Below are 12666 nucleotides of genomic sequence, written 5' to 3'. Positions count from 1 at the left end.
CTAATTCAATCCCGAAATCCCAATTCATTCTTCTCTCCAAAATTCCACTGAATAAATGGTCTCTCTCACTCTTCATTTAAAACAACAATTAAAACAAGAACCCATTATGCTTTGTTAACTAATTACAATATAAATTTAAATAGGGGAAAATTTAAATGGGGATTTTCTCTTACTTTATTCAAATAAGAGAGTTTTATGTACTATATAGACATACACTACCTTTCACAATGCAAAGCTCACCAGACCACCCAGAGTTGGATCATTTATGAACACCTAAATGAATAACTACGCAGTACACTACTGTTCAAATGTTTGGGGGCATAAAGTGACAGTAAAGACATTTATAATGTTACAACGGATTTCCATTTCAAATAAAGGCTGAAAACTAAATTTCCACTTTAGAATTAGACTTAACAGTTGCAAAATTACAGAAAGTTGCAAAAGTGAATGCATTTTTCTTTTAGAAAATGCAATGATATTAATGGCAAAAGAATGAAGAATAACAGTAATGGATGATTTGTCATCATGCACTCCTAACAAAGACTGAGATTGACACTGCTGTTGTTTTTACAGTTATGTAGATAATACTAATACATTTCTATATTTGAATTTAAAACCTCTTTATTTATTAATTGCAACTATTTGGTACTGTATTGTGTTGGTACTTGAAATTCTGGGTCCTGAAGCAAAACTAGTTGAGGAACACTCCTCTAACATACACAATAACCAGCACACTTAAAGGAACACTCCACTTTTTTTGGAAATAGGCTCATTCTCCAACTCCCCCAGAGTTAATAAGTTGAGTTTTACCGTTTTTGAATCCATTCAGCTGATCTCTGGATCTGGCGATAGCACTTTTAGCATAGCTTAGCATAGATCATTGAATCCGATTAGACCACTAGCATCGCATTCAAAAATGACCAAAGAGTTTCGATATTTGTCCTATTTAAAACTTGACTCTTCTGTAGTTATATCGTGTACTAAGACCAGCGGAAAATGAAAAGTTGCGATTTTCTATGCTGATATGATTAAGAACTATACTCTCATTCCGGCGTAATAATCAAGGAACTTTGCTGCCGTACTATGGCCGCAGCAGGTGCAGTGATATTACAGCGCCTGAAAGTAGTCCCCAGCTAGGTACCTAGTTATAATATAGCTGGGGACTACTTTCAGGCACTACGTAATATCACTGCGCCATGTTACGGCAGCAAAGTTCCTTGATTATCACGCTGGAATGAGAGTATAGTTCCTAGCCAAATCGGCCTAGAAAATCGCAACTTTTCATTTTCCGCTGGTCTTAGTACACGATATAACTACAGAAGAGTCAAGTTTTAAATAGGACAAATATCGAAACTCTTTGGTCATTTTTGAACGCGATGCTACTGGTCTAATCGGATTCAATGATCTATGCTAAGCTATGCTAAAAGTGCTATCGCCAGACCCGGAGATCGGCTGAATGGATTCCAAAACGGTAAAACTCAACTTATTAACTCTGGGGGAGTTGGAGAATGAGCCTATTTCCAAAAAAAGTGGAGTGTTCCTTTAATACGTCTCTTCTTGCATGCATTTCTATCATTCTCTACATGCAGAATCAATATTAAGACACAAACGTTAATAATTCCTTCAGCGCTAATACACAAAGTCCCAGACTAATATCAGCACTGCTAGTTCTTTGATTCAGCAAATCTAGCTTCCCCTCTGGTCTTCCTTGTCTCCAAAACACCTTCATCATCCCTCATCCCTTTCAGCAAGAACACTCTAGGCAAATCCATCTAGCTGTTTTATCTCCAGGAACATCACATCGATCAATCTAAAGATGGATCTGCTCTTCTCTCTCCGTACATCTCCACCCCGAGCCAAGTTTCCTTCCATCACGCTTGTTGACTGAGAGTTACCAGTTTCATTTAAGCTCGATTCTCCTCGTTCTGTCCTTCCTGGAGGTGATAACATCTACAGCTCCTCATTGTCTTTGATCCTTTACCTCTGATGATCATCCATCCTGCAAGTATCGACCTTTCTCTCCCTTTCAGTTCTTGCACTTCTGAGGACCGGCCCATTTATTTAGGGGCCCACTTCCCAATAAACCATCCAATCAATGGCTTATCATTCTCTTTTCCATTACTGCAGTGGGACAGCTGGCTCATCCCTCCTTCTTTCTTTTTCAATGGAGGGACATACCATCTATTCTGCTTCCTGAATCTCTTTCAGGTGAGGGCCATCAAATCCCTAATTCTTCTCGTTCTTTGTCTTTCCCTATCCTACGAGGAATCGTCCCAATCGCCCTACAGCTTTCATTTTCCACAGAGGGACGTCCCATGCATCTCTCTTTTCTTCCTAGCCATCCATTCATTGCACAATCTCTTTGTTTCTACTGACCTCTGGTGATGACTCCCTCCAGACGCACAATGTTGGCATTATCGAACTGTCCCAGAATTCCTGCCTCGCTGAGGAATGAGCGTCGCTGTTTTTCCGAGCAGCCCGCACGAAGGGTCTTTATGGCAACAGGCAACTCGCGTTTGCTGGGAAGCTTCAGGCAACCTCGACACACCTCCCCAAAGTCTCCTAAAGAAGTAAAGTGTTCACTTGATGTTGATTGTGTCTCATAAAATAGCATAAATGAGAACATTGCTCATCATTTAAAGGAAAAGTTACCCAAAATGACACCATTTACTCGCCCTCATGTCATGAATAACAGCTTAAATGACATATGAACCACCTTTACGATAATTTTATGGTGCTTTTGCTTTTGTTTTGAAGCTTGAAAGCTCCTGTCCTCATTCATTACAATTTTATGGACAGTACTTAACATTAGCAGTAATGTTTTTTCCAAAGAAGAGAAATATGAGTCAAATGGGTTTGGATACAACAGGTGAGTCAGTAAATGATGACAGAACCTTTATTTTTAAGATGAACATAATGCCTAGTTTACATAGATCTTGACAAGCAACAACAAAAAAAGAAAATTCTACTCAACTTAAATGACATGGGGACCACATTTATGATACTCCTATGGTGCTTTTGCTTCTTTTTGAAGCTCGAAAGCTCCTGTCCTCATTCTTTGGAATTTTATGGAAAAAATTAGCAGTAAACGTTGTCTTCCAAAGAAGACAAAGTCATGTGTGTTTTAACCCAACATGAAAGTCAGTAAATGACAACAAAGTCAAAAAAGTAAGGAGGTTTTGATGTCTGGTACCTGTATGGACTATCCTCTCGATCTTGATGCTAGAGATGTCCAGCTCTTTGGCAAAGGCATGAACAGCCTGGAGCAAATCTTCACAGGTTTCTGGGTCAATGTAGGTCCTTCTGGTTGGGATTTTAACTGAAAAAATGAAAAAAAATATACATACATATATTAGTGGTGCTACACTATTACCATTGATTGATTTACAATTGTTAATTAGATATCAGAATATCATATGCTTTGTTCACGCATTTTGGTTTTCAAATCTTGACCATCTGCACTATTATTTTGCAAGTGATCTGACTTTCTCATATGACATAAGAGAGTAGCTGTCAGTGTGGAAAAGAGGATGGAAAACTGGAAATTTCTCCTCTGCTCATGTCCATCACAACATCTCAAAACATGCATGAGAGAACATAAATGACAAGAGGCATTTAAAGCATTCATGCATATACTGTGTCTAAATGCGCCGGTGCATTAACTCTTTACTATTGACTACATGGTGAATATCACAGTTTTCTATTTTAAGAAATGTGCTATTTTAAGAAGTGTATGTCTTCGCAACACATAGCAACAACCTGGCAACCACTTGGAACACCCTAACATCATGGCATTGAGTTTTGCAAGAGAAAACATAACTGAACATATACTATTTAATACACTAACATAGTGTTTATAGTGCAGTATATTACTAAATATATGATTCTAATGAAGATGTATTAAAACATAACTAATTTACTCATTTATTTAAAAAGATGTGCAAAAAGATGACCTTTATTATTTTTCTGCTGTATTCTTTTACTACATCCTTGCATTATGTCATGCGTCATCTACTCAAAAGCAGTGCAGAAGTCTGAATCTGAAATGTGCTTACAAGTCAACATCGACCCGAAGCAGACCAGCGTCTCAACTTCACAGTCTCATAACAGCTTATTGATCTGAAGCTCACATACATACACACATACTTAGGAATACAATTACAAAGCAAATTAAAGGTGCTCCATTCCATCATGAGAGTGAGGCTCAGGATCGAAAGCCTCTTCAACAGGAATGAGGTTTTTCTAGCACATGCCGTATTCACATGTGAGTTATTACAATGATTTAGGGGTCCAGTTCAGTTCTATTCTAAACTAAAGTTTGCAAATAAATTAAAGCTAATAGGAAACTGAAAATATGCACTAAAATATTAACCAAAAATACAAAGAATATAACTTTCGACACTGTATTCTGCCAATTAAATCCGAAACTGATGACACAAAATACTGTGCAAAGTGGTTACATCACAGAATGCTCCTGCGTTCCTAGTGAAATGTTGTGAAAATCAATGTGAAAGTTGATCCAAAAGGTCTTGAAAACTCATGAATATATTTCAAAGATTCTGTGTTATGAACTTTGCAAACTTTGGCAAACTAGTTGTTGTACGATTAAGTGTCCCCTCAGAGACCAAAAAAGAAGATCTTAGCGAGTCCAGTCCATGCTGCTGAATCAAAAAATGCCCTGAAGACACCAGAGCGATGGTAGATAAATTACTGCAGAATTACTGCATTTACAGTAGAGGCTGTAATAATGTAGAAATAAATTACACAAATATAATACAGCTAATTGTCCACAAGTACTGCAGTTGTTGTTCATTTAAAATATGATGCCGTTATTTATGTATGATGCAGTTTTTGAAAAGTACTACTGTATGTATGTCTCATTATAGAAAAATTTGTATTGCGGTTTTCAATATATTGAAAGCAAATTTATCATTAAAAATATTCAGCAAAAAATCTAAACCATTAAAACCAATTATACAATTATAGTCATTTAGACATATAACAATTCACCTGGTTATCTAAATGTGAAAAAAAAACATAATATGAACAACAACAAAAAAATACTATATTAGGAAAAAATTAAATAGAAGTATGTATACACATGCACATTTTAGTTATACACTTAAATGATCCTTTTTACCTTTGAAGACATTCCCCAAAGGAATGCCTTGTCAGATTTAGTTCTGCAGATTGTGTCCCAAACGTATATAGTAGCTATTTAAATCCCCATACACTGACAACCACAAACCATTTATATGCATATAAGTTTGCATATCTAAAGCATTAAATTCACAGTCGCCGGTTCTACATACACACACAAACAAAGTAGGCCTCAGTGATTTCATAATGACAGCTAAAGCACTGATCCCTACCATTGTTTCTAGGTCATCCAAAAATATGCATATAAAACAAACAGAACATGCATGCAGGGCGAAAAGAGGGTGCGCTTATAGGGCTAGTTGTATAACAGATGGAATAGCAAATCTGTAAAACAAATGACGGTGGGAGACACAGAGATCACGCGCGATGGGTCACCAGAACTGAGCCCGGGGCGAAACGAGAGCGAGAGAATATCTGTGATGATGCTGATGGGATTTAATTTGTGAAATGTGAGAGAAATTATTCTGTATGAGACTGTGTGGCAGAGCCTTGTGCTCATGGTAATTTTAAGGAGTTTTCCAGTGGGGGAAAAAAAAATCTGTACTCTTCTCGTTTCCCATGAATGGTTCTTGTTTGAAATTTCATTCTGTTGCTGGAATGTGAAGAATTTGAGGGATTCCCTAAATTCTTCCTTGAACAGGGAACATCTGGCCTGGTTTCCAGAAAGCACAAGATTGTGCTACATAACCCAGATAAAACATCTTTTTGTGCATTTTCATTCATTTACGCATTACATTTTTACATCATATTATTGTTTTTTATAATTCTTGTATTACATACCGGTTTCATTTCATTTATTTCAGCACATACATTTATTACATAACAACAAGTATATAATAACACTGATGATGAATGAAAATACACATAATCGGTATTTTATCTGGGTTATAGATCTATATACACATACGTACACTATATACGCAGTATTGTCCCTCTTTGGAATTCTTTACAATTTATTAATTATTAATTAATCAATTAATTATTCATATACTTTTTAATCTACTCTATCCATATGCAATCTATATATAATCTAGTTTATATGATGTTTTATATATATTCTTGCTAAATGCTTAATTGCATAAGCCTTGAATCATCATGTTTTCTTCAGAAATCTGGTTTTGATAGAGGAAAGTGTTATTCAACAACAACAAAATGAATATTTATCATATGCAACGTGAAAGATATAAACAAATCTGTTTCTTCCATACATCCTTATGGCAATCTTCCTCCTGCATGTGTGTCTATCCTGGCATAATGTGCATATTTGCATGTAAAATACTACAGATCAGGGTATAAGGTTAATGAAGACATGCAAATATAAGTTTCATATACTGTACTGATATGCTGTAAGACTTAGCACAAACCAGCTCAAAAGCTCGCCAGTGTTCATTGTTTCAGCAGATTTAATGCCTGAGCTGCACGACTGCTCTGCACAGACGCTCATTACTCACCAAACTACTGCTGCTCTGACATGCTTACACACACACACACACACTCACACAAATCACATGCATGCACGCACACACATGAATATTAATGTACGTGAAACAGAACGCTAACATCTGGCTAGAGTTTAGAAAGGTTTGAGGGAAAACGGCAGAGAAAGAGAGATAACTGGGCATCACTCAGCTGTTTTCTTTTAATGAATGAATTTGATTTTTTGGGCTTTTTGCCACTTTTTTAAAATAAAGACAGTGAAGAGGAGACAAAAAAAAAATGCTCTAATATACATCTGCTTTTCTCACTTTCAATGTAAAAAAATGCTCATAATCTATCCATAAAGCTTCCATTCTGGAGATCAGAGAGTCTCAGTAAACTGGCAATAATAAAAAGTAGTGCACAAGTAACTTAACATGTTATCTATAAAAAAGTAACGGTGTATGCATTGCAATGTTCTTGCGTAGCAGTACAATGGCATCTTTCTTTGTTCAAAGACTGGTAATGCCCTTCCCCCTCTTATCATCACAGAGGGCGTCTGAAACATGCTAATGGACTGGAGCATTAGGCTGGCTGGTGTAAAGGCACGTACATGGACTTAGACGTTAATGCAGTGCCACTTTATATGTCCCTAATCTCTCTTTATCACTGATCACTCCATTTTCCACTCTGTTTTTTCCCTTTCTCTCCCACCTAAGCTCTCAGTCTGTGACAAGCTATATCCATTACCACCTTCAGAAACAAACCTGGAAGTCCAATTGATTTGTGGAATGGATGCACATGTATGCGTGGAAACACAACGTGATACTCACACTGGAAGTAAAGTTCCTCATCCCCCTCCTGGCTGGCTTTACTGTAGCCACACTGTCTGTGAGGAGAAAAAAACAACAAGAAATGACAAGTCATTAAAAACAAAGCATAAAACGACCATAAAACAACTTGTGTTAAAGAAAATAAAACTTCAGCACGCAGCCGCTACTGGCTGTAAGGAAATGACAAAACAGCACTTAAAATGACAACCTGTATTAAAGTTATTTACGCACATGTCTGTACTACCGTCTAAACAAAAATGTAACTGAGTGAACTTGCTTAAGATGACAATTTTGTATTTCCCTAGAGATGAAAAATTGCTTATTATTTTTCATCAAAATTGTTTGTTTAAAGAATTAGTTCACCCAATAATGAACAATCTGTCATTATATATGACTTTCTTTACAAATGGAGAAATTTTAAACGCTTTTAAAAGGTTAATTCCATAAAAACACCATAAAAGTGGTCTGTATACTTAATGAACTGCATTTTAAGTGTTTTAAAGTCATATAATAGGTTTGTCTGATGAACAGACCAAATTGAAATCTTGATTTACAAATAACTGTCCCCTCCAGTGAGTTGGTCTTGAGAACCAGATCAATCTGATTCAGAAAAATGAATCATTATGACAGGTTTTGTCTGATTCATGTCTGAGTGTCATGAGTGAATCATTGCTACTTCTCTTATGAACTCTGAAAGATTGTGCTACATTTTCAGAGAATAACAACTTTGATCTGTTCCTAATACAATCATATTTCATCAGAAGACCAAACTATCATCATATGGATCAATTTTATGGTGCTTTTCTGAGTCATTCACACTGAAAAGAAAGGCTGTGATTGTACAAAAGTCATAAAGTGCTAATTTTCACTTTGGGGTGAGCTATCCCTTTAAGACAAAAAAACAAAAACAAAAAGTACATCACTTTTCAGTTCTAATCATTCGTTTAAAAGTATGCATGAGGCTTTATCTCAGGTTTATAGTTCACGTTGAGTAAATGTAGAGATTTCCTGTTGAACCGCTGCTCTGACATAGTCATAGCGTGAGTGCGAGAAGAATCAGGCCGCCGCAGGATCTGATGGCATTTGGGCGATTTTACGTAGTGGATTAGTGTGACACGGAGACATTGGGGAAAGACATGCACCACGGGAGGGATTAGAGACTAGAGACACACACACACACACACGCACAGCAGGGGTGGAAAAGCACTCAAAAGGAGACACTGACAAGGTTTTGGAGACTTTATGTTATTTGCTAGAGCAGGTGCTGTTGTTTGAGTAGAAAGAGGGTGCACACCAAACAGACTTTCAAATTTTATGAGTGTGTGCTGGCAGGCATCTGATCAGAGCATTCACAATCTACTCTAAAAAGGTGAGTAAGACAGACGTCGGACAGAGAAAGAAACATGCAGGTAGGAGAGACTATACACAGACTGCTGGGATTTGACCTCTCCGACCATGTTTACACCTCACATCTTTTGGACAGTGATCAATAAAAGTGTAAACGGGGTCCAAAATTTTTTTGTGATGCTCAAAGCAACGCAAGTTCATAGGTTTGACTCTCAGGAAATGCATGAACTGACGACAAAATAATATATGCTTTGGATAAAAGCATCTGCCACATGCATTAAAAAATAATTATATAATGCATTATTATTATTATTATTACTACATAATTGTTTTTCACCTTTCCTAAGCTTTTTATTTTAAATTAAGTACAAAAATGTGTAAATTAAATAAAACATGTAAACCTTCAATGCAATGTAAGTCACTTTGGATAAAAGCATCTGCCATATGCATTTTTATGGTGCTTTTTTGTTTGGTTATTTTCTGAGTTTTGGGCAGTTCTCATTCACTTTCATTACAATGAATTAGTAGAAGTTAATATATTCATATAAAATAATACAAAACAATACAATAATAATAATAATAATATAAAACTAATATAATATTATGCATTTTAAAATAATGTTCAATTATATGTCACATTCCTAAGATCAAGGCTGTAAACTGTAGTCCATCCTGATTTGACAGCAAAGACCATCCACTTCGCTAGCGATCATCCCTTTGTTACAAAAAGAGTTTTGAACTTTGCTCCGAGTGGCTTTAAAACAAAACGTTTGATCGGATTAAATGGAAAATCCCCATACAAAGTCCTCAAAACATCTCTGTTATGCCTGACATCAATAGATCATGTTCATCCCACAAAAGTCGCATTTGTTGAGTTCCTCTCAAAATAACAAAATGGTCATGCAATCAGTCTCAGCTGACCACCTGTTAAGGATGTTATAGCAGGTGTAAACACGGCCTCTGTTAGGAAATGGTGTGGCGAGACAGACGGGACAAACGAGAGGAAGGAAGATGAAGAGAAAGGCAGTAGCAAGGGAGGAGGGGTAGTGGAGAAACGCAGGCATGCCTGTACCTGGGAGACAGCTGCGTGGAGGGAGGAAGAGGAGGAGGAGGAAGAGTAGAGAAGGAGGTAGAGAGCAGCACCACACGAGTAGGAGCTACATTGGAGGGTCTGGAGAAGCCACTAAAGGAAGAGAGGGAGGAAGGGCCTGAGAGTAGTCTTCTCACTATTGTCATCATAGGAAGTTACTCACTAAAGTGACGACATCACTTCCTATCACGCCACCTGACTTCTAACCTACTTACAAGGAATTATAGTAACACTTTACTTAAACATTAACATTCTATCATCTATCATTTTTCCACCCTCACATCATTTCAAACTGATGTGAGGGAGAGTAAACGATGACAAAATGTCAATTTTCATCCTTTTAAGATTATTCTCTGACAGAAATACTAGGACAAATAGCCCTCAAAACCAATGAGGAGTAAAAAAGAGCATTTTTCCTTTATAACTTTGTATGAGAGCTATTATGATGGTCTGCATCAAAAGACAAGGAGAGGAGAGGAGGAGTGGTGAAGAGAGGAGTGAAGGTGACTGGAAAGTGAAAGGAGTGACAGGAAGAAGCGACCGCAAAGAAGAACATGTTAGAGCTTTGTATGCGTGCCTGGATGAAAACACTCTGCAGAAGATTCTCAATGTAATCAGACCCGAGATGCAAATATACAAAGAAAATCATAACATCTAACAGATTTAAAACACATCTAAACGTTAACACTAAATTACTGGAATAGCTGAAACTGATTGGACTGCCAAGACATTTAAAAAAAAATTGAAAATATGACCAATAAATAACCATGTATATTTCTATGATGATGAAAACTGGATAATGCAATGAATATAGCATAACTTGAAACAGTCTTTTTTGCATATAGAGTGCAAGTGATTTAGCTTTTAGTAGCCTTGGGTCTAGAAGTAGGTTATTTTCCAAGGATTAAAAAAGTCTGTTATACAGTCATAAGCTATTACAAATTATGATTTAAAGCAAAAAGTATTTGAAAATCAGATAAAAAAGACAAAGGTACAGGACTGTATACTTAATAGCTTTAAAAAGGGAAATAACTACAATCCCACGTGAATGACAATCAAAAAGTAGTTTGAGAGAGTAGGGAGACTGACATTATTACTCGCTTTATGGCAGTAAGAATGATTTGCTTGTAATTCTCTGACTGCTTGAGATTTCTTTGCTGAATCATGGCTAATGTAGTTTTCACCACGAGTGCTGTTAACCAAACTATTTTAAAAATAAGTTGAAATAATGTGGGCTACCATCAATCAACAACCTCGTAACTCACAGTAGGTCTTGTCTTTAATGGTTTAAGTTATCCTTAAAATCAATCCCCCTATAGAGAAAATGAATGGGAATTTTACAACCAGAACCCAGCTGTTCCCAACACATACTATTTTTTATTTTATTTTATTTCTTTGATAAAAAACAGTAGGTAGTATGCTAGTCTTTTATTTCAAACACAGTCACAGACACACAGCCCACTGGCTTCAGACGATGCAAGTATATTAAATGTACATAAAGGGGCGGAAGAAAGGTTGTCCACAAATACCAATAATCCGCTGACCGTGTGTGTACGCATGTCAGTAAATGAGTATTATTAATAATAAAAGATGTTATTCCTGAAATAGAATGAGAAAAACAGGACCCAGAATTCGAGGCTTTTTGGGTCAAAATGGATCCACAAAAACAAACCGATTTGATTTAACAGAAACAGTGAGTCACAGAACCTGAGCGACCTGAAAGACTGTTTTAATGTGCATTTTAATATATTGGTGTGTAAAGATTTAGATGTTCAAAAATGAGTGTAAACTAGGGCTACGAAACAAATCAATTACATAAGATGCCAGTTATTAACTGAATTAACCACTAAGACATACACTGCAACATTATTGTGGCAAATGGGTGAAGCACTTAATAGAGATGACAAAAAGTGCCTTTAGAAGTCAATGTGTTTTATTTCCATGCAGACTGACACCTTTGGCCATTTCAGTGCTTATCGCTTTCTTTCAATGTACAGTTGCTGATAAAATACTACTACAGGCGAGCACGGTTTGTGCCTAAATTCACTGAGCCGTCAGCCATTTTCTGTTTGTCCAATACAATTTCACCCCTGATAAATGCCAATGTCTCTAATAATCCTTTCTCGCACACATCATTCACCAGTATAAACCCCTTTATCAGAGACTAGTCGATAAATCTGCTCTTTTCAGTGTGTTAGACGACATGCAACTGGATTCTGTGTTGATGTCTGAGCTGATGATAAAGTTTGTGGGTGTATATGAAAGAGATTGTGTGTGTGTGTGATTGACAGAGGCTCAGCCGACACTCCGTTGTGTGTGGTTGAGAATGAATGAGAACCATTTCACACCGGCTCAATATAATCCATTCTCATCAGACTGATTAATGGAGAGCTATAGGAGCGTGTGCTTTCTGCCTGCCACTCCCTCCCCTGACACTGCAGCTGCACAGAGATGCATTAGAGTATGTCACACCTGTGTTCTTGTGTGCGCATGAAATAGCCAGGCACGTGGAATCTGTGCATGCAAAACTCAGCCGAAAGATCCATAGATTTCCGCAGAATTGGAACAGCCATCATTCACAAACTGTTATGCATCCTGCGTTCCTTTCATTTTTGTTTGTGAAATGATTTTGCTTTCAGCTACCTATAAGATTGCATTACTCTCAGCTCAATTTAACACATTTTACCATGTTTAAACTTATTCAAAAATCAGTGCAGAAAATGCAAAAAATGGCAGATTCTGTCTCATTGCTTTCTCAATGTAAAAAAAAATGTAAGATAGAAAAAGTCATGGCACTATGAGAACAAAGTCATAATGTTA

The 12666-nt window shown here is 36.8% G+C and overlaps 1 protein-coding gene across 5 annotated transcripts in view; it reads right to left on the bottom strand.

Moving 5' to 3' along the window:
- The window catches only part of LOC131525577 (ephrin type-A receptor 7-like), a 138544-nt gene that overhangs the window by 6786 nt on the left and 119092 nt on the right, over nt 1–12666 (bottom strand). For 3 of the 5 annotated variants that reach the window (XR_009267258.1, XM_058753387.1, XM_058753389.1), the window contains exons 9-12: nt 9829–9939; nt 7410–7465; nt 3194–3319; nt 2377–2562 (exon numbers count right to left, since the gene is read on the bottom strand). Coding sequence is in view for 4 of the 5 variants with exons in the window: in XM_058753387.1 (XP_058609370.1) it covers nt 2377–2562; nt 3194–3319; nt 7410–7465; nt 9829–9939 (479 nt within the window). In the remaining variant the exon portion in view is untranslated. Of the gene's footprint in view, nt 1–2376; nt 2563–2884; nt 3057–3193; nt 3320–7409; nt 7466–9828; nt 9940–12666 lie in introns of those variants that run through there. The other 2 variants (XM_058753390.1, XM_058753388.1) reach the window with 2 other exon arrangements.

The sequence above is a fragment of the Onychostoma macrolepis genome, chromosome 19 (genome assembly GCF_012432095.1).
Source record: "Onychostoma macrolepis isolate SWU-2019 chromosome 19, ASM1243209v1, whole genome shotgun sequence".
Classification (NCBI taxonomy): Eukaryota; Metazoa; Chordata; class Actinopteri; order Cypriniformes; family Cyprinidae; genus Onychostoma; species Onychostoma macrolepis.
The sequence above is the reverse complement of the archived record's forward strand: the minus strand, read 5'-3'. Positions and strand labels throughout refer to the sequence as shown.